Source organism: Dipodomys ordii, unplaced genomic scaffold, assembly GCF_000151885.1.
Source record: "Dipodomys ordii isolate 6190 unplaced genomic scaffold, Dord_2.0 Scaffold22, whole genome shotgun sequence".
Classification (NCBI taxonomy): domain Eukaryota; kingdom Metazoa; phylum Chordata; class Mammalia; order Rodentia; family Heteromyidae; genus Dipodomys; species Dipodomys ordii.
Window position 1 is genome coordinate 756,762 of NW_012267238.1, and position 22,896 is coordinate 779,657.

At 35.5% G+C, this 22,896-nt stretch overlaps 3 protein-coding genes across 3 annotated transcripts; all 3 read right to left on the minus strand.

The window, feature by feature from the left end:
• Positions 1-2,624: 2,624 nt before the first annotated feature.
• On the minus strand, positions 2,625-3,569 carry LOC105983901 (olfactory receptor 52A5-like). The gene has a single exon (XM_013013934.1). The coding sequence runs from the start codon at positions 3,567-3,569 to the stop codon at positions 2,625-2,627; it is 945 nt and encodes a 314-aa protein (XP_012869388.1).
• Positions 3,570-12,872: 9,303 nt separating this feature from the next.
• LOC105983974 (olfactory receptor 52E4-like) lies at positions 12,873-13,811 on the minus strand. The gene has a single exon (XM_013014014.1). It carries the CDS (start codon positions 13,809-13,811, stop codon positions 12,873-12,875), a length of 939 nt encoding a protein of 312 aa, XP_012869468.1.
• A 7,606-nt stretch (positions 13,812-21,417) lies between these two features.
• Positions 21,418-22,353, minus strand: LOC105983975 (olfactory receptor 52E1-like). The gene has a single exon (XM_013014015.1). It carries the CDS (start codon positions 22,351-22,353, stop codon positions 21,418-21,420), a length of 936 nt encoding a protein of 311 aa, XP_012869469.1.
• Positions 22,354-22,896: the final 543 nt, after the last annotated feature.

The window sequence follows — 22,896 nt, forward strand, 5'->3', positions numbered from 1 at the left end:
TCCCAGAGGAGCTGGTAATTTGTGTGCTCATTTTTGTTGAATATCATGAACATTTGAATTTCCTTTCTAATCTCTTCCATGACCCACTCGTGATTCAGCAGTGTGTTGTTCAGCCTCCATGTGTTACAGGAATTTCTTTGGTGGCTTCTGGTGTTCAGTTCTAATTTTAATCCATTGTGGTCTGAGAGAATGCAAGGTATAACTTCAATGTTTCTGAATTTGGAAAATTATAACTCCTCTGTATGGTATTCTCACAATAAAAATATTAACAATTAAAAAAAAAGAAATGTACTCATTACCTTGCCCATGTAATTGTAACCCCTTGGTATTTTCACAATAAAAATAAATTAAAAAAAGAATTATACTATTTGGATTTTCCATGGATTCTATTTGCAGTGGTACTGGAGTTTTATCTTAGGGGTCTGTGCTTATTAGGCCGGTTTTGACCACTAAGTCCCACCTCCAGTCTTGGTTGATGGTGGAGAGGGTAGCATAGGGCCTTCTAATCTGCAAAGATTGAGCCTGGACTGTGATCTACCTGTTTTAGGCTTTCACTCATTTTTTAGATGACAAGCATGTGCTGTTGTGTCCATGCCTCCCTCCATTTAGATAGAGTCTTAGAGACTTTTCTGCTTAGGCCAACATACAAAAACCATGCTTCAACTCTCTGCCTCCCAAGTAGCTAGGATTACAGGTATGAGCCACAAGACTGCTTGTTTGTTTGGGGCACCTTTTTAAAAAAGTATATGGCTACAACTGCACAGGTTATAGTCTAGGTCCTCTAGTCTAGAGTTGGGCCATGTGTCTGTTTTTTAAATAGAAAATTTTTTATTGTCAAGGTGATGAACAGAGGGGTTACAGTTATATAAGTAAGACAATAAACACATTTCTTGTCAAACTTTTTGTGCCATTATCATGCTGGTTTCTTTTCTATTTTTTTAAGCTTGGCTTTGCAGTGTAATGTAGGTATTACAATATCTCTAATATTACTTGGCTATTAGAGAACTTTAGTGCTTCCAAATAAAGGAACATACCTCAATATAATAAATGATGTATACAATAAATCTATAGCTTATATTGTAGCAAATAAAGAAAAATTGAAAACATTCCCTTAAAATCAAATGGTATAAAGAAGACTGTCTACTTTCTCCACTCTTATTCTGTAAATGCTTGAAGCCTTAGAGCAAAGCAAAGTCAGAAAAGTGGTGCAAACAGAAATTGAAGACATTAACTTATCTCTATGTGAAAAAGATCTGAACTTCTACTTTTAAAAAGTCATAAAATTAAGAATTAAGATAAAAGGTCAACATAAAACTGAGTAGCTTCTCTATATATCAAATATACTAAGAAGGATAAAAGAGAAAATGGTCCCAAGGACAGTAGCCCTAAAAAAATAATAACCTATGAATAAATCTAACAGAAGACATGTAAAACCAATGCAATGAAAACTAAAATACTGGAGAAAAAAGTTGTAAAAGGCTTTAGAATGATAGCAAGCACTCCTCTGTTCATGGAGAGTCAGAGTTAATACTGTGAACATGGCTATTTTACTAAAACTGCTTACATGTTCAACACAATCTACAATAAAATTTCAATAACATTCATGACACAAATTGAAAAATAATAATCCTTTTTGCTTTGTATCAGCTAAGTTTCTTCTTTCTCTGTTTTTATGCTTTCTCCCTCTTGGTTTATACTTTTTCCTCTATAATTTGTTTTATAATTGAATGATTCTAGTTATGTCACTTTCAGTTTCATATTTCAATTTATTAATTTTCTTTTCACTTTCTTATTCCTTTAGGTACAACTAGAAAATAGGCTTATATTAGTACATATATATGTACAAGTATCTATACATGTATATGTACAAGTATCTATTTCCATGTATAAACATGGAAATAAAAAGAGCAACACAACAGTCCAATAAAGAATTTGCCTTACTTTCAAAGGTACAAAGCATTTAGGTGTACAGAGCTAAATATAATAATGCATTTCAAATATTTGAAATCTTGAAAACGTTCTCCAGGAGTAAAAAAATTAATTTAGAAGTCACAAAAATTTCATTAAAATTCTTAAATCTCTTGATATAAAGCAATGTATGTCTCCGTGTCTTCAGTTACCAGAGAAATTCCAATTTATAGTGGTCTTATTTTTAATTGAGTGAGAAATATAGGAATTATAATATAAACACACATATTATGGCAGAATCCATCCTTAAAATAAATCAATTGAAGAAAGATACCTATTCTGAACAATTGGCAGAAAATCGGCAACAAAGTTTATTTAAGGAGTCAAAAACAATTACAAATAAATTGCGAAGAGAAGCTTAACAATGCTAAGAATTAGATTAACAGTCAAAGTCACCAAAAGTAGAAATGATGTTAGTCCTTAGTTGAATACTTTGTTTTTCAATGAACCTATAATTTTTCACTGCTGTTGCTTTTGATGGTATCAAACCTAGAGCCACATGTGTCTAAGCATGGGCTCTATCACAGGCTACACTTTCAGTCCTAAAATCTTTGATTAACTGATTTTATGATCCAGAGTTATGATCTGAAACACAATGCACACAGAGTGTAAACTGTGTGTATAAATTTTCTCTAGGAAAAAAGAAATAGCAACTGCTAGGATCCATGATTTATAAGAAAAATCTGTGCCACACGCTTACGAATCACCATGTTTTTTACACCATAGACTATAGGATTGAGTGCAGGTGGAAGAAGGAGGTAAATAGTAGACAGCAGAATGTGGGTTGAGGGGGGAACATGTCCAAAACGGTGACTGAAGAAGGAGAAAAAAGCAAGAACATAAAACTCAAGGAAAACAAAAATGTGAGCTGTGCAGGTGTTAAATGCTTTGAGCCGGGCCTCTTTTTGTTGTAGTCGAAAGACAGCCTGAAAAATTAGGACATAGGATATGAGAATAAAAATCATATCAAATCCTAGTATGCTAAAACCCACAAAAAGACCACATACTTTGTTGACTTTGACATCTTCTGCAGCCAACTTAACCACAGCCATGTGCTCACAGTAAGAGTGGGCAATAAGAATAGAATGGAAAGCATGCAATCTTTTAATCAGAATGGGTAACAGACCAACCAGTACTACAGCTCGAATTGCCACCACCACTATCATATGAACCAGGATGGAAGGTGTGAGGATCGAAGTGTGCCTCAGAGGGTCACAAATGGCGATGTAACGGTCATAGGCCATTGCTAACAAAATGCCAGACTCTATGCACTGCAACGTGTGAATGAAGAAAAGTTGGGTAAGGCAGGCATCAAAAGCCATGGAGTAAGATCTGAACCAAAAGATGGCTAACATCTTGGGAGCAATGGCCGCACAGAGTCCTATATCCGTGGCTGCCAGTACAGCCAGGAAGATGTACATGGGCTGGTGCAAACTCCGCTCTGCAGGGATGATGATCAGTAAAGTGATATTTCCCAAAAGAGCCACAAGGCACATGGCAAAGAAAGGAAACCCAATCCAAAACTGAACATGCTCAAGTCCTGGAATGCCAATCAAAATGACAGTTCTAGGGTTCAAATATGATAAGTTGTTAGGTTTCATCGCAGTTTTTATTCAGTCTCCTTCCCACAGAATGTGATACCTGTGGAAGAGAATTCGGATGGTAAGTGAAAAGGCCTCAGTCATTAATGTCATTCCACTGTGGATCACGCAGTTACTATTATTCAACCATACTGAATACCAAGCAAAGTTTAGTGTGTTGTGTAGGAATTTGTCCATAATATTCCAAATAGCATAGAAGACTGTTTTCTCAGAGCCAGCCAGGGAAAGTTAGCTGTCTAAGTAAACATTGACTCAGAGGAATTGGCTGAATGGAAAAGAAAGGCTGCTCTTACTGTTAAGTAGTATAATGTAGAAAAAGAACCATAAAGGTATCAAATTCAAGAAACATTATTGCATTATTAAAATTTCATAGATTCATGTTGTCATTTCTCTCATTCTCTACCCTAGGCCCCATATTGTTAATAAAGGAAATTATTCTTCAAAATAATGTTTATTATTTAGCCCATGTAATCAGCAACATAAATAGAATAAGATCCCAAGATAAATATCAAAACAAAACCTGGTTAATCTTAGACTTATTTTGAAGGTGAATGTGTGTGTGTGTGTGTGTCCTCATGTGTGTCCTCAGATGTTAAAAATCAATGGGGTAGATGAATGAAGAGGAAAAGAAGGGAAAATGCAGACAAGAATCCAGTAGATAGTGTACAAAATTAAAAAGAATGATGTAAGGAGTGGGAGAGGCGGGTGGGAGAGATGGCTGCAAATGTTGAAAGGAATGACATTTATCAAGATATATTGTATTCATAAACTGCTTTGGTAAACATCAATTCCTCTGTACAAAAAGATAATACTAAAGATAATAATAAAAATAAGTAAAACAAGACGTTATGTCGAAAAACAAACTTTACAACTTTGGCGGGGAAGGGAGTCGGGGGGTGGGAAATGGGGGGGTTGGGATGGTAAGGAGAAACAAAGGAGGAGGCAACAATGCTTGATAAGAAATGTACTCATTACCTTGCTCATGTAATTGTAACCCCTCTGTATGGTATTTTCACAATAAAAAAAATCTGTAAAAATAAATTTTAAAAAATCAACTGGTCATCAGATTCCTTGCAATTAGGGGAAACCTGTGTGTGCTAATTTCCATCATGGACAATCTATTTGTTTCCTCTTAATAACTTTACACCATATATTAATAATTCACTGCATATTGAGTTTTGAAGATCCTTGCAGTATAATGCCCATATCCTTTTCATAGCACTCTAAATTCCCAGTTTTTCCCCAAACTCCTGATGTAATAGCAGAGCCCAGTCTCTTCCATGGAGATTTTCTCTTACCTGGTCATATTAGTACACCTGGCATAGGAACACCCTTTGTGAATAATAATAGAAATCTCTGTCTCGTTTTCTCTGTGAATGACAGTTTTGTGAAAAATATCAGTTAGATGCTTCTTTCACTCAACATACACATTGTGATAATATAAAATAATTTTCTTCGACTAATACTTACACATAACAAAAATAAGAACATTTGAAATCTCTTCGCCTATTACTTGGCAACAATACTAATGAACCAGGTGGGGGAGAATGAGAAATAGTGATTAAAGCAATGAATCTTATTTTTGAAAAATAATTTCATTTGTTACCAACATAATGTCTTTGGGACAGAGGTTGGGAGAAATGATTGTTATAGATGTGCAAGTTTTTATTAGTTATGAGTGGGAATTTTCCAGAAATCATAGCAACCAAAAATGAAAAAGACATTTTAAACTAAAATAAATTCATAGTAAGTGAAGTAAGTCAGACCTAAAGAAACATAGGCTCCATGGTTTCCCTCATTTGTAATAATTAGTATATGCCTAGGATACTCACAATAGAGGTTCAAAATAGCCCAATAGCTATGAACATATGACGATATAAAATGATGCTAATCAAAATGATTTCCACAAAAAGGAAACAAGAGGTTTTGTTGTTGTTGTGTTTGTTGTTTTGTTTTTCTTCCTTTTTTAGGGTACTGTTTGCAGTTATTTTGTCTTTTGGTTTTTTTTTTCTACTTTGGCTTATTCCCTGTGGTCACAGTTTCTGATTTCAATACCCTTTGTCTTGTATATAAGTTTGTCTGATTTTCGGAAGGGAAGAGAGATCACAGAAATGGGTGGATAAAGGGTGAACCAATCCAACAGTGATACTCATGGGACAGTGTGTTTGAAATGAGAAGGGAGGCAGGGAGGAGAGAAAGCAGGAGAAAGTAGGGAGGGAATAACACTGTTTGAAATGAACCCCAAGGTATGGACACGAGAGGTTTTTTTCTTTGTTGCTGTTGTTTTTAACGTACTATGTGATTTTTTTTTGTTTCTTTTGTATGTTCTTCTCCATATGGTATAACCCCTGTTGTCACTGGATCTGATTCTGGTGCCCTGCATCTTGTAAATACATTTTTCTAAATTGGGGAGTAGAAGGGAAACAACAAAATGCTGAAACAAGGATACAGGTTAATCCATTGTAACAATGAGATGTACAAGACACTGTATTAAAAAAGAACTTTACAACTGGGGGGGTGAGGGAGGAGTTGGGGAAGTTGGGAGGGAAGGGCTAGTAGGGGAAAACAAAGGAGGGGGTAACAATGCTTGATAGTAAATATACCCATACCTTACTCATGTAACTGTAACCCCTCTGTACAGTATCTTTACAACAAAATAATTTTTAAAAATTTTAAAAAGAAATGTACTCATTACCTTATTTATGTAACTGTAACTCCTCCATACACCAACTTTACAATGAAAAAATAAAAATTAAAAAAGATCAGCATTTTTGTAATTTTAATTAATTTTAATCATTTAGTATTCTTTAACAGTTGAAAGGCATAAATATTTATTATATTCACTCTAGTCCACTTGATGATAAGATCTTTAACAAGGTCACATATTTATATAGTTTTCAGCAAATGGTTAATATGCAAAATTCAGAAAGATGCATTTGCTGTTATATTTGATACCAACTTACCATTTATTTATTTTACTCACAATCTATTCAACTGTAAATTGAGAACACCACTCTCATTTAGTGTTGTATAGTTGCCATAATTCACAGAATAGATCCTGTCTGAAAATTCACATAACATACATTCAAGAGACGTTAGCATATAAAGACCCTGGCATTTTTCTCAAAATATAAATTATGAAATAAGCTGAGTGGGGAAAGAGAACCACAGAAAAATTGCACTGTATTCTTTTTATAAAAATAAACAAACCATGGACAAAGAAACATCACAGACAAATATTAACTTTATTTTCCCCTGAAAATAAGCTGTCATGATTTCTAGCTGTAAATTTGTAGAACAAGAAATTTACCGTGAGAGCTGAGGACAGGTCTTGCAGGTAAGGATGCTGATGGGCCAACTCATTTGCACTCAAATTTCCCACACAGATAAGACACCGCTGGGACAGTCAGCACTGTGCATGCCTTAAAGCTTGAGCTGATCTCAGAGCATCATTATCCTCCTGATACCCTAGAGACTCCCAGTATGCTCCCCAGCCTCAGGCTTCTCTACCAAGACTAAGCAGGACTTGCCTGGTACCAAGGGGCAGCAAAATCTCTGATTTCTAGGAAAAAAAAAATCTACCAGGAATAAAAACTAGCAAATAAACTGTCTTTGTTTTACATTCAGAACATGGTGACCCCGAGCTACCTGAAGGAGGAAGATGAAGAACTGGAGATTTCCTAAGCTTTAGAAATAGAGATTAAGTTATAAAGTTCGTTTTTCAAAACAAAACAAAAAAATAATAAAGTTCGTTTTTCGACATACATCTTGTATATCTCATTGGCGCAGGACGGAAGGGGGGAGAGGCGGGGAGGGGGCGGGGGCGCCAGAAGGGATGGGAAGGGGAAACAAAGGAGGAGGTAACAATGCTTGATAAGAAATGTACTAATTATTGCAAATAAGGGAAACCATGGGACCTAGTATATGTCTGAGTCAAGCAGAAAAGGTCAGATAAGTTGATGTTAGTGGAATGAACCCCAAGATAAGTATTAAATGTTTTTGTGGTTCTTTTTCTTTTCATGCAATTGTTTCTAACATATTTATAAGATGATTTCTATGTGGCTTTGTATGTCCCTCCCCCACAGTATAACCCATACTTTCACTGTTTTTGATGTTGGTATAATTTGTGGAGGGGAAGGGGAAAAAACAAATCGTTTAACTAGGGATACAGGTGGACCCATTGCAACAATGAGATGTACAAGTTGTTATGTCGAAAAACGAACTTAACAACTTTGGTGTGGGGGGGGGAGGATTGGGTCGGGGGAGGGAAGGAGTATGGGAAAGGATGGGAAGGGGAAACAACCAGGAGGCAAAAATGCTTGATAAGAAATGTACTCGTGGGCTGGGAAGGTGGCTCAGTGGTAGACCGCTTGCCTTGCATGCCTGAGGCCCTGGGTTCGATTCCTCAGCACCACATAAGCAAAAAGAAAAAAGCCGGAAGTGGCGCTATGGCTCAAATGGTAGAGCGCTAGCCTTGAGCTGAAGAGCTGAGGGACAGCGCCCAGGCCCAGAGTTCAGGCCCCATGACCGGACCCCCCCAAAAAAAAAAGAAATGTACTCGTTATCTTGCCCATGTAATTGTAACTCCTCTGTATGGTATTCTCACAATAAATAAATGAATAAGAAATATACTCGTTATCTTGCTCATGTAATTGTAACCCCTCTGTATGGTATTTTCATAATTAAAAAAAAGAAATAGAGAGTAAAAGAAAAACAAAGGAGGGGGAAACAATGCTTGACAATACTCATTACCTTACTCATATAACTGTTAGCCCTCTGTACAGCATTTTTACAATAAAATAAATTTTTTTAAAGAAATAGAGAGCAAGAATCACTTTTTATACTCTCATCTGTCAAGGTTCTCTAACTGAAGTAGAAGAGAAAGCTGTTCTAATGAATTCACTCCTGTGACTACCGTTACTAAAACTATTTAATGAATGTCATTCCTACAGCCCAATGTACTTTTTTAAAAAGTTTTTTTAAAGTATATGTTAATTGCACAAAGGAATTTCATTGTGGTATTTCATGCTTCCATTTACTGTATGTGAACCAGATCAACCATTCTATTGCTCTGTCTTCCTTGTGCTCCTTACCATCTATTATTCCTGTTGTCAGTAAATTTATAATGTCAGCTTCATCCATAGATGTTAATACATTTCGATATTATTTGCCCAGGTTGTGTTTTTCAGTAATCATGTATATATGCCTGAATTTACATATTTTATTTGTTGAACTTGGCAAAACATGTAAATACATACTTATTTCCATACACCATTTTGCTTGACATGCAATATCATTTCCCCCTCAAAAAAAAAATCTCAGATGAGCTCCATTATAATATGACTATGCCAGAAAATTGAGAACAAATATCCAACCCAGAGTTGGATAGTCTTAGTCCATTGATAAATTTTAATTTTGGCACAACTCATAAAGAATCACACTGCAAGCTATAAAGCTACCTGTACGACCAAATGTCATTTTACGAAAAGAAAACGAGGATTAGAAAAATACAAACCAGAAATACTCTTTGAGCCAAGAATGATCACTTGTATCTTAAAAACAAGATGAGAAACTTTCTGAAATCTGAATATAGGGAATCTTTTGTATGTATTTTAGGTAGTCAGTCATTTTTTCCAATTTAATTTAGCAATTAACACTGTTACCAAGTTTGGGATTCCCTACAGCCCAGTATTTTTAGGTTCTGTATTTTCTTTTTGGTGCTAAGGATCAAACTCAGGGCTTTGCATTTGTTAAGCATTCTACCCTTGAGTTTAACCTGCAAGCACTAATGTTTACTTTGAATTAAATTTCAACATATTTTTTCCCATGGACAGTATGTCCCCTGTTAACTGTGAACTGAATTGTGAAGCATCACATACTTCAGTATAATCTCATTTATCTTGTAATGAGGTGGCACAAGACTTCAGGGAAAGTGTGTAAATAGTTCCATTAATGACTTATATCAAACCCTCAGATAACAAGAATTATAATTTATTATCCACTCTATGCTTTCTAGTCCAGCAATTGGAGGCTATTCTTAAATAGCTCTTGTTTTATTTACCTTCATTTACTTATTAACAGCAAAGACCAACAATTGACTGACTACAATTTGCAACTACCACACTACCTCCCTCTAGCTGGCTCCCAGGTGATAATAGCATTTTGGATCATGATCACCAAAAAAAAAGTCATGTACACAAAAATCCACGCAAAAATATTTTCACAGAAACTTCATTTTTTCACAAAGTGTGGTTGAGTTGCCTTGTGAAATACCATCATTGATTAGTTTGTATTCAGTTTCTCAGTGTTCTGAGCTCTGTTTAGCTTCATAACCAATTGTCCAGACTCATGATCTACACCAAGTTGACTTGACATATAGCAAGAGAATATTTTCAGTGGTCATCTTTTCATTTTTTTCGTTTAATTCAGAAATGTGTTATTACTTGTGAGTTTCCCAGTTCCTCAAGATCTGTGAGGTAAACTTCCCCCTCTCCATCTGCATAATTCAAGTGTCATCATTAAGACAGTATTATCTCCTTTTTTCATAGATTTTTTTTCTGTTGCACTTAATAGGGAGCTTAAGACTTGATTAATATAGTTTCATGTTTGTATTCTATATTGAAAGCTTCCATGCAAAGAAACAAGTGTCTATTTCCCAGCAATTCTGTTATTTGATATTTCCTGAGAGAAACAAGCATGTAATTCTACAATGAGAATTTTATATTAATATTCATAACAGATCTTTGCATACCAGCACTTAAATGAAAACAACTTAAATTCCCCTCAAAAAGGTAAAGAAGTACTAAGTATGTTGAGATTTGACACTAATTTTCTGACTTCTTTCTTCACTCTAAGCCATGTGATATTTTATTTATTTATTTAGTTTTTGTGTGTGTGTGTGTGTGTGTGTGTGTGTGTGTGTGTGTGTGTGTGTGTGTGTGCTGGTCCTGAGGCTTGAAATAAAAGCCTGGGCATAGTCTCTGAACTGTTCATTTTCTCAAGGCTAGAGTTCTATCACTTGAGCTACAGCTCCACTTTCAGCTTTTCTTGAGTAATTAACTGGAGATGGGAGTCTTATGACAGTTCCTACGCTGACTGGCTTTGAACAATGATAGTAGGATCTCAGCCTCTTGAGTAGCTAGGGTTACAGGCATGAGCCACCTTCGAATTAACTGACTGAAAACTTCAAAGAGGGAGAGGAAAATTGGAGAACAAAGGAAGTCCAAAAGAAATGTACTCATTACCTGACTTATGAAACTGCCACCCAATATATAACACCTTCATAATAAAAATAAATTATATTTAAACAAAATATTTTGTCTGTGCCCCCCGCCATGGGAGTGAAATGAGTCTTGATTATAAACTTACCAGCATTTGAAAAGTATGTAATAAAAATATGGGAAAATAAAGGATAAAATTTTATACTAGTTTGTAAAGAAGTGAGTTTGATATCTCTGAAAGAAAGCCTATTGAAAATGCAAATGGAAAGATTCTATACTGGAAACAATAACTATTTCTGTTACTAATTAATGAATAATTCAGTTTTTTATTTTATAAGATCTTAGAAATCTCCAAAAATGATCTTGTAGAAAACAAAATATCTTCTGAAACAGAGATATTTGGTCAAACTATAGAGATCTGTTTTTTTTTTAATTTCATCATTACTGTCCTAACATTCGGTCATCTATATCCACATGACATGTTTCTTATCTTTGCCAGATATCCTGAAATACTAGAAAAAGACAAGAATGCTTTGGATATGATAGTTTTGATTTTAGAGCCAAGTAGATACTTCAGGTAGTTGTATTTGAAATACAATCCTGGGTACCATTATAAAAAGTTGGGAATGGAACAGAAAGGTAAGAAAGCCAATAAAACTTTCATTAATGTGATGAAACATGATCTGATATTAAATTTTGGCCATGGTTACTAAACTTTGTAGGTACATTAAGTATAATGAAAGCTATCTGGTTTTGATACAGGCATTATATCTGGTTGAGGTAGTTCTGTGTTATTTCGGCTTTTTGTTCTCTTATCTCTTTGTGGTTTCATTATTTTTAATGAGACTATATGAATTTTTTCACACATTTACTGGCATGATCTTTATAATGTGTGAAATACATTTATTTTTGTGGGGCAATGTCTGCCCTTGAACTTGTGAGATAAATACTAGTTGGTTAAGATAGATGGTCATGTTTCATAATTATTGAATTCAATATACCTAAAATGTATTAATCATTTTATAGCAAAGTATAGAAATTTTTATTTTTATATAATACTCTCCTCTTGTTATGATACCATTGTAGAACTAGAAATCAATCATGAGTTTGTTTCAGAAACAGATGTAGTAGGTATTCCATTAGCATGCAGATTGCCATAACTGTGTGAAATTGAGATATAACACTTAATGATAATAGTACTAACAGACAAATAGCCGGTTGAAAGTTGAGTTAGAAAATATCAGATCATGGGTCAATGCCTGAAGGAAGAAATACCATTCAAATCTTCCTTTAAAATGGAAAGAAGTGGAAAAAATTATATTAAGTGAAGTAAGCCAGGCCCAAAGAAACATAGGCCCCATAGTTTCCCTTATTTGCAATAACTGGTATATGTCAGAGACAAGCAGAAAAGGTCAGATCAGTTGATGTTAGGTGAGATGAACCCCAAGATAAGGATTCAGATGTTATTTCTTTCACACAATTGTTTTTAACATTTTTATAAGATGATTTCTTTGTTGCTTTGTATGTCCCTCCTCCATGGTATAACCCCTGCTTTCACTGTATTTGATATTGGTATAATTTGTGGAGGGGAAGGGGGAAAACAAATCGTTTAACTAGGGATACAGGTGGACCCATTACAGCAATGAGATGTACAAGTCGCTATGTTGAAAAAACGAACTTTACAACTTCGGTGGGGGCAGGGAGGATTGGGTAGGGGGGTTAGGGGGTATGGGAAGAGATAGGAAGGTGAAACAAAGGAGGAGGAAACAATGCTTGATAAGAAATGTACTCGTTATCTTGCCCATGTAATTAGAACTTCTCTGTACGCTATTTTCACAATTAAAAAATCTTCCTTTATATTTTTACTAAATGATATGATAAGCATTGTAGCCCCACACATGGAAGAATCTTGAGATTCAAATCACATTATATAAAGGAGAGACTAATAGTGAGTTAGTAGATGCTATTAGTGGCCAGAGTAACATCTAAGTGACCCTTTACCTGATGTCACTTATAGAAACTCTGAGAAACAAACTGGAGAATGGCCAGAGAAAAAGTTGACAAACTTCTCAATAAATCTGAGTTACTTTTTCTTTACAAATATTCTCAGAACTCCTTCTCGAATTTGTTTTGTCCTGACCCCATAAATGACTGGATTTAAACAGGGAGGAACCACCACATACAGATTAGCCAGAAGGATGTGGATATAGCGAGGAATATTTCTACCAAACCGGTGAGTCATGAAGGAGAAAAATGCTGGTGTGTAAAAAGCTAAGATGACACAGACGTGGGAACCACAGGTGCTGAGTGCCTTGTGTCTGGCATCCCTGGAAGGAAGGCGGAAGACAGCTTGTAGGATCTGAAGGTAAGAGAGCGCAATGAGAATCAAATCAAAGATCAGGGCAGCAATGGTAAACAAGCCATAGATGATATTGATTCTTATGCTGGCACAGGCCAGGCGAGCAATTCCCATGTGTTCACAGTAAGTATGAGGGATTATATAGTGTCCACAGAAAGGCAATCGCTTAAGAAGAGGGCAGAAGGGGATGACCAGGAGCACTGGTCTCCCTACCACCACAGAAGCCATGATGGCTACCACTCTGTTGGTGAGGATGGTGGTATACCTCAGTGGGTAACAGATGGCCACAAAGCGGTCAATTGCCATGGCCAACAGTACAACAGATTCCATACCAGTGTAGGTGTGGATAAAGAACATTTGGATGAGACAGCCTTCAAAGCTTATCTCCCTAAGGTTGAGCCAGAAGATTCCCAGCATCTTGGGAATGGTAGAAGTAGAGAGGCCTAGGTCAATAAAAGAGAGGAGCGCAAGAAAGTAGAACATGGGCTGATGAAGACTCGGCTCTGTCTTGATCACACACAGGATGGTGAAATTCCCCACAAGTGCTATCAGATAAACAATGAAGAAAGGAAAAGCAATCCAGATGTGGAAAGATTCCAGACCTGGGACACCCAGCAGAAGAAAGGCAGAGGGATAGGAGGCAGTGACATTGACCGAAGACATACTCAGAGGACTTCTTGGAAGATACTTTACTGTCTTCTTCAGTATTTCTGGGGAGACAGAAGACAAGATACAGTGGCTGATGAAAACTAGACATAATAATATTCCACATAAGTTCTTAGGAGCATAATGACAGGAATTATTGGTTAAATAACGCTTTGAGACATTGAAATTATTGACCCTTCCACTTAATATTTCATGAAGACTGTGGAAGTTAGAAACCATCTTTTCAGATGGGTATGCAATGTCATGATTCATGATTGTCTTTAGCTCATCCTTTTGCAAAATTCATAGCTATATAAACTACCATCAAATGAAAAGTCCATCTTGTAAACACAAATTTTACATATCTTCAAGTTACCTTGGCTCCTGTGTTGAGCAGATAGTTAAAAGAAAACTCCTGATTCTCTTCTGAAAAATAAATAAATTTAAAGTGAAGATTTAGAGAGGGGATGGATTTTATGAAGTGATGGTAATAAAGATATACACTGAAGAGTCCACCTGCTAGTCATACTCCCTGATCTCTGGTTGTCTTCATAGCAATATGTTCATATGTATCTCTTAACAAGATTGATCTAATACTTTGTTTGATGAGTCCATTATTAGTACATTACTGGCATTATAATATAAATATTTGGGATTTATTACATAATAAATTAATATAAAACAATTTTAACAGAGGTAGTAAAACATTCAATTAAGTTTCACATTGAGGCATGACTTTGAAAATCAAAATCATAAACATTAAACTAGGAAAAAATAAAATGTGATCAATTTGATGAGCATAAAAGTTAATATTCTGAATGTTGAAATATTTCAAAAAATTTCCCATAAAATTGAGAATACAACAATTCCACTTGGTTTTCTCTGGTATTTCTATCCAGTCTACAATATCAAGAAATATTAGTAAGGAGAAACCAATACTAGAAAAAAATTAACTTTCTTGTTCATAAATTATATTATCTTTTAGGGGAAATTTAGAGCTAACCATTTAATGTCAAGTCTAAGAATCTATGCTTTTGCCCAGTGCCAGTGATTCACATTTGTAATCCTAACTACTTAAGAGTCTACAATCTGAAGATCACAGTTTGAAGCTGGCCTCCGAAGGAAAGATCATGAGAATATTTTTTCTCCTTTAACCACCAAAAAGCTGAAAGTTGAGGTATGGATCAAGTGACAGAAAACTAGCTTTGAGCTAAAAAGCCATCTGGGAGCCCAAAGGCCCCAAGTTTAAGCCCCACCACACACACACACACACACACACACACACACACACACACACACACGCATGCTTGCATGCATGCATGCACACACAAAGGAATAAATACTTCTATATATAAATAACAATTTGTTTTAAAATTTGAGAAAAATTCTGAATATCATTCATGATGAAATGAAAAAAACAAAGTACTGTTCAAAAAGAAATGTACTGAATACCTGACTTATGTAATTGTAACCCCTCTGAACATCACCTTTACAAAGAAAATTAACAATAAATAAAAAAATAGCCAGACGCCTGTAATCCTAGCTGCTCAGGAGGCTGAGATCTGAGGATCACGGTTCAAAGCCAGCCCAGACAAGAAAGTCTGTGAAACTCTTATCTCCAATAAACCACCAGAAAACTAGAAGCAGCACTGTGGATCAAGTGGTAGAAAATTAGCGTTGAGCTAAAGAGCTGAAGGACAGTGACCAGGAAGAGAGTTCAAGTCCCACAAGCAACCAAAAACAAATTAATTAATTAAAAAATAAAGTACTTAGCAGTAAACATTTAAATTAAAAATGTGATAAGTAAATTATAAATTTTTGAGTGTGTGCATATATGAGATCAAACTTATCAATGATTTGGAACAGGCAAATAATATTAAGATGTCAATTCTTCCTAGGTTGGCCAATAAATTTAAAATAATTTCAACCAATGCATAATTTCTTAAAAATTGCATTAAAATAAACAGATAAAATTGCAACAGAAAAATTTTAAAGTAATACAAAAAAGATTTAAACTGACACTTGACAAAGAAAATGTGACATCAAAATTCTCAAAAATCATTAGATGTCAGGAATTGTATATTAATCACATAATTACAAATTACTGCACATCTGCTAAAATTACTTAGATTAAAAGGCATGCTAATGCCTGCCCTAAATAAAGTAATAACACAATGGACAGTGTGAAATGAAAATAGCATTTGGAGCAGAAGAGTAGTTGCTTTTTATAACTTAAGCTTAATAATGTAACATACTCATTATTACACATAAGTGAATACTCATATGCTTACTCAAGGTAAATGAATGCATATGTGAATAGGAAGGCTTGTACAAGTAGGCTCATACCAGCCTTACTTATAATTACTACCAAGAGGGGACATTGTAAATGCTCACCAACAAATGTAGAGACAAACCAGTCCTGGAATATTTGTATGATAGAACCTAATCCTCAATGAAAATGGGTTGATTTCATGTTATTCAAGGCATAAATGACTCTAAAGTCATTAATCTGAGTCAATGTTGCCACTAGTTTCAAAACAATTATTACTACATTATTCTGTGTATCTGAAGTTCTAGAACATGAAACAAAGTCATAATATTATTTGCTACAATATTTTGAATTTTGGAGTTTAAACATGGATAATTTTAGTTGAAGAGAATAATATATCTCCATAAAAAATCAAAATACTAAAGGTATCACATTTCAAAGTCACATTTTAAAGGCATAAAATAATAGACCATTACAAGAGTTAATATTTTTGTAATGATTTCTGGACTTTTTATTAGCTTACATCATAAAAGATATTATATTATTATTTTTCCATACGTGTCTACAATGTATTCCAATAACTTGCTCACTGTCCCTGTGCAATTTTTCTTCTTCCCAAAACATTTTCAACAGGTTAGATTGTTCTAGAGTTACAGTTGCAAATAATCTATTTAGACAGTATTGAGCCTTCTTTGCCCTCCTTATTTCCTTCCTTCCTTTATGAGGTGTACGTATAAAAGAATTGCCATGTGATTCCTGTTTAATAAAATCTCATTTTTATTCCTGATATTTTCCTTCTTATCTGAACTCCCTGAGCATTCCTCTCCTTTATATCTATTTTCAGTTCTGCCATCACAGAGGATCAATCATCTTTTTCAGTATTCCCATTATAATAATAATGATCATCATCATCATAATTCTGGGACAAGACATATTTAGCACAGATAACAATAAAAAAATCCTCCATCTAAAAATTAAAGTGCAAATGAACAAAGCATAGTTTTTTTAAGCCATCCCTAAGTAGATTTGAAACCAGAAGATCTCTATACAGTTCTCTTGGCATTCATTATTTATTGGGAGATATTGGCCTAACAGTTGAACCAACAATCTCTATACTCCATCCTGCTTTTCTTAAAATTTGCACAGGAATGGACTTACTGGAAGCTTTGTGAATTTACATCATTTAAGATATAGCATATCCTTTGACTTAGTATCTGATTCACCCATGGATTCTTGCTGTAAATTATTAAAACTCATCTCTTTTCTACAGGTGATTGAGAATGAGTTCATATGATATTCAAGAATTTTGCCCTGAAAAACCAAGAAGATATCATTGTTTTTAATCTCCCACTTACTAATTACCTCAGAGAAATTCATTACCTGGATCTTATTTCACTTATCAGTGGAGGTTAGTATCTACATCACCTGATACCATTGGTAATAAAATAAGATACTGATGCAGGAAGTTTCCAACAAAAAATGTACTGATTCATGTTACATTGAACAATTTGACATTATTTTTACCCATGGATTTTACCCATCATTTTACCCATGGTTTAGGGGAATAATACCTGATTTGTAAATAAAACAGTATTTTGCTATTATAGATAAGAAATTCATTATTGAAGAAAAACCATGTAAACTGAGTACCAACATGGAGTTGTCAAGATTCCTATCAAAATATGTTTAGAGTCTATCTAAAATAATGTCAAAATATTCCAGATACAAGTTATATATTTAGTTGGGAGAAAATAGTAGAATTTTAGAATTATTTCACTGAAGCTCACAAATTATTTGATTTATATGGTTAAAGAGGGATGGTAGAGAGTACATTCAACTCCATCTGTGTCATAAAAGGCTCTAACTCAAATTTCTATTTCTGTCAGACTATGAAATACACAGTAACCATCACAGAATAGGCTTCCTAAACACAGACGACTAAACATGCATGATCAGTAATGACAACCTGATTTCTCAGCCCAGTGTCCAACCGTCATTCCCAAGGCTTTCCAGAAAATAGCTACAGCAACTCTTCCCAAGAGATCACAAAAGACTATACAGTGATTTGTCATGTGCAACCCAAGGTTCTACACACTGACCATTCACCAAGGCCTCTATCAGCTGTCATTGTCACTGTTCATCCTCTGGATGCTCCCCCACTATGCTATGAGACTGGCATTCAATTGTGGCTACTACCTGATGTGAGTTTCAGAAACTTTTTTCAGTGTCCAGTGTACTGGGCTCTTCTCTATTTGACTGGGCCTTTTTGTGAGCCATACCCACAAATATAAAATATGACCTTCACAAAGGACAGTATCCTCCTTCTTGTCAAAGTGTTAGGGTGGATGTCAGCCCTGGATTAATGTGTGCTTCTCAGGAGGGATACTTTATGGACAGTAGGTACATCCCAGGAGAAGGCACGTGGGTCAGCTGTTCAGGGACTCAGAGCAGCCAAGAACTTGAATCAAGTCATTTGGAGCTATTAACATACTCTAATTATTTGAGTCATGATCACCTCTACTTGGAATATACCTTCTTCACCCAAATATATTAGTCTCATTCACATTTCTGGATTAATAACTATGTTCATTTCATTCTGAGTTATAGAAGATCATGAGGACTCTGGAAGTATTTTTGTTTGTTTTTTAATTTTAAATATATATGTTTTATTGTGAAGATACTGTACAGAGGGGTTACGGTTACATGAGTAAGGTAATGAGTCCATTTCCTATTGAGCATTACCCCCTCCTTTGTTTATCTTCTACCATTCCTTTCATCTTCATCTCCCCAACTCCCCCCCCCCTTCCCTTGCTGCAAAGTTGTAAAGTTCGTTTGCAACATAGTGTTTTGTACATCTCATTGCTACAATGGGTCATCCAGTATCCTTATTTCAGCATTTTGTTATTTCCCTTCCCCTCCCCAAACTAGAAAAATGTATATACAAGATGCAGGACACCGGAATAAAATACAGTGACAATAGGGGTTGTACTATGGAGGAGGATCATACAAAGAAACAAAAAAAAAATCACATAGTACATTATAAGTACATTAAAAAGAACAACAAGAAAGATAAAATCTTTTGTGTCCATATCTTGGGGTTCATTTCACTTAGCATCAGGTTAAATGGTCATATGTACATAGCTTTTGACCTCTTCTACTTGTCCTAGACATATACTAGTTATACTAGTTATGCAGATAAGGGAAACCATAAGACCTATGTTTCTTTGAGTCTGGCTTACTTCACTTAATATAATTTTTTTCCAAGGGACTTCTATGCCTCCATCAGAAAGAATGACATTGCCTCATTTGTCTGGAACAACTGATTGTCTATTTCATAGTCTGTTTTTACATGACATCAAAGAAGAGAGATAAAAAAACATTTTCCTGGAACTAGATAAATCATTTCAATTCTGTTATAGACCAATTTTATGAATATATGTAACTGCCTAAATTCTAATCTTGTCTTATCATGAAGAGTGAAGTACACAAAGAATCAGACATGCTTTCTAAAAATTGTATACCAAGATAATTGACTACTATTTTAGTACAAATACTCTTTCTTGAGTCATGATGTTTATTTTTTTAATTTTATTTTATTTGTGAACATACTGTACAGAGGGGTTACAATTACATGGGCAAGATAATGCATACATTTCTTACCAAGCATTGCAACCTCCTCCTTTGTTTACCCCTCACCTCCCTTCCCAGCCTCCCCCCTCCCCCACCACCCAATCCTTCTCCTTCCCCCCTCCCCCCCACCACCTTCCCCTCCCCCCCTCCGACGTTGTAAAGCTCGTTTTTGACATGACAATTTGTACTTCTCATTGTTGCAACAGGACCACCTGAATCCTTAAATGACTTGTTTTTCCCCATCTCCTCCACAAGTTATACTGACATCAAATAATTTGAAAGCGGGGGTGAGTCATGATGTTTATATTCTCCATAAATCATATGAAATTTGAGAATTCTTAACTTTACCTTATTTGAGGAGACAATTATGCTTGCTATTAAGTACTTCATACTGGTCATTTATATGTATAATTTATGATGTAATTGATTCCATAGGTTTTCATGTATTTAAGAGATATATTTTAATTTAATCAGGTGAGAAATTAAAAAATTTCTATTCTCATATTAAAATCCTTGTCCAGATTTCTGGCTCAGGTCTGCAATGTGAGCTACTCTGGAGGTAGAAACAGAAGATTTGTCAAAATAAAGTCAGAAAAGAACTGATCTGGGGGAAAAAATGACAATTTTTTAAAAGTTGAAGATAAAAAGGGCTGGTGTGTGGCATGAGTGGTAGAGCACGTACAAGAAGGTCTGAGTTCAAACCTCACTGTTGTTCCAAATAAAACCATACATACCCATTCTAAAACAATATTACTGTCAATATGTAATATGTTACACACATTTCTCTTCTGATATTTGTACTTGGCAAAATACCTCTCCAGAGGCCCAGTCTACCAACGTCTGCACAAAGTATATTGTATGTTTATTCATGCATTTATATAGCATTATTGAAATGTATTAATACAAATACTCTTCAGGAGAATGTGGAGCAAAGTTGCACAGTGTGAACATGTTTTTTATAAAAATATTACTCAACACTGTCATTTTTCCTTTCTCCTAGACTTCATCAACTATAAAAATTAGTTTAATAAGATTGCTGAAATTATGCCTCTTCTCTCCCCCAGGCCAACCTTATACACTATCACTCTGTATCATCATGAGGATGAGGTATGATCCTGAAATGCACTATACACAAACAGAACACAGTGTATGTCTTTGTGAATATTTTCAGAAATTTTGCACATATTAGTAGAGCAATCATCATTTCAACTGAAAGAAAGATTTGTATTCATTCTGGCAGCTAACCTGGACGTGTGTGTCACATATATCTTCAGACTGAAAGACTTACCTGCATCTACTCATTGCCCCAGTCCCACCAGCTACCTCTTCTGGCTACACTATGCAACAATGTATCATTGCCTCAGTTGCTATAGCAATAAAGATAGTTACTTAGCAGTGGCAAGACTATTGAAGAAAGAAGACTTCAAGGAGGTAACACAAGCTATGCATGGCGAATGATGTATTTTACCCTGATTCATCTTATTTTTGTTCCATGCAATTTCAACAACTTCATGTTCTTTTGTATCTGTTTTAGTATGTGGTTAGAACTAAGTTTGTGTCCACTGCTAATTGCTCTTTGGGAGATTATTTTACTTTCTAATATAAACAGGAAATCTGAATATAGTTTACCGTGCTCTCACAGATACTATAATGCTGCCATGAGAGTAGGTAGCAAAGTTTAATTTTTTATCCCGCAGCTTTGTAATCTCTGACATCCAAATTCTGTCATTTCTTTCTAAAAACCATAACGACCCTCTCCCTGATCTGCTTAGTTCTGACACCATAAATGACTGGGTTGAGTGCAGGTGGGATGACAACATAAAAGTTGGCGAGAAGAATATGGATGTATTGAGGAACGTTTCTGCCAAAACGGTGGGTCATGAAGGAGAAAAATGCAGGTGTGTAGAAGGCCAGCATGACACAGACATGGGAGCCACAGGTGCTGAGGGACTTGAGTCGGGCATCACTGGAAGGAAGGCGAAAGACCGCACGGAGAATCTGGACATAGGAGAGGACAATGGCTAATATATCACTCATCATGTTAGTGATGGCACATAGGCCATAGATAATGTTGACCTTGATGCTGGCACAGGCCAGACGAGCAAGGCCCATGTGCTCACAGTACGTATGTGGGATGACCTGATGGCCACAGAAAGGCAGTCTTAGGATGAGCAGAACAAATGGAATGGCAAACACGAAGGGCCGCAGGAGGACGATCAGTGCTATGACTGACACCACCTTGTTGGTCAGCACCAGTGTGTAGTGAAGAGGGTTACAGATGGCCACATAGCGATCATAAGCCATGGCCACAAGCACAGCTGACTCCATGCCAGTACACAGGTGGATGAAGAACATCTGGATGAGGCAGCCTTCAAATGTGATTTCTCTCAGGTCAAACCAGAAGATGCCCAGCATTTTGGGGACAGTGGATGTGGACAGGCCCAGGTCAATCGAGGATAGAATGGCCAGGAAGTAGAACATGGGCTGATGGAGACTGTGTTCAGACTGGATTACAAATAAAATTGTGATGTTTCCCAGAAGAGCCGTCAAGTACACGACACAAAATGGAAAACCAATCCATACGTGCACATCTTCTAGACCAGGAATTCCTCGGAGAAGAAAAGCATGAGGATGAAACTCTGTGTCGTTAGGTGGGATCATGCTTCTATTGCCTTTGCTTCAAGGAGGGCTGTCATTCACTTACAGTCTGTAGCAATTTTTTTCCAGTGTCATTCTTCAGTTTCCTAATGAATAACATAAAAAAGAATGCTTTAAGGTTTCTTATAACCAAGCCTATCATGACATAACTGTATAATTCATTCAAAAAAACCCTTAAGAATGTGCTGTTTTGGTTTCATTTCAACAGAACCAATCAGATTTATATTACTAAATTTCATTCAAATCAAAATATATTTAAGTGAATGTTTATAAATACAAGGATGATACCAGATAATAGTATATAAATATACTGATTGATATATTCGTATATCTTTAGACTGTAACAATATTATATTGAATGACATTTCCTCTGATGTTGAATTTGCACAAAATATTTTCAAGGTTCCAAACTAGGTAGAGAAAGTCACTAAATCAAAATTAATACATATTTTTTTATCAGAAAGGATATTTTGTCCTAGGGCGATTGACCTTCACTCAAGAAATGTATAGTCTTCGTTTGTTTGATTGGCATAACATACAGGACTT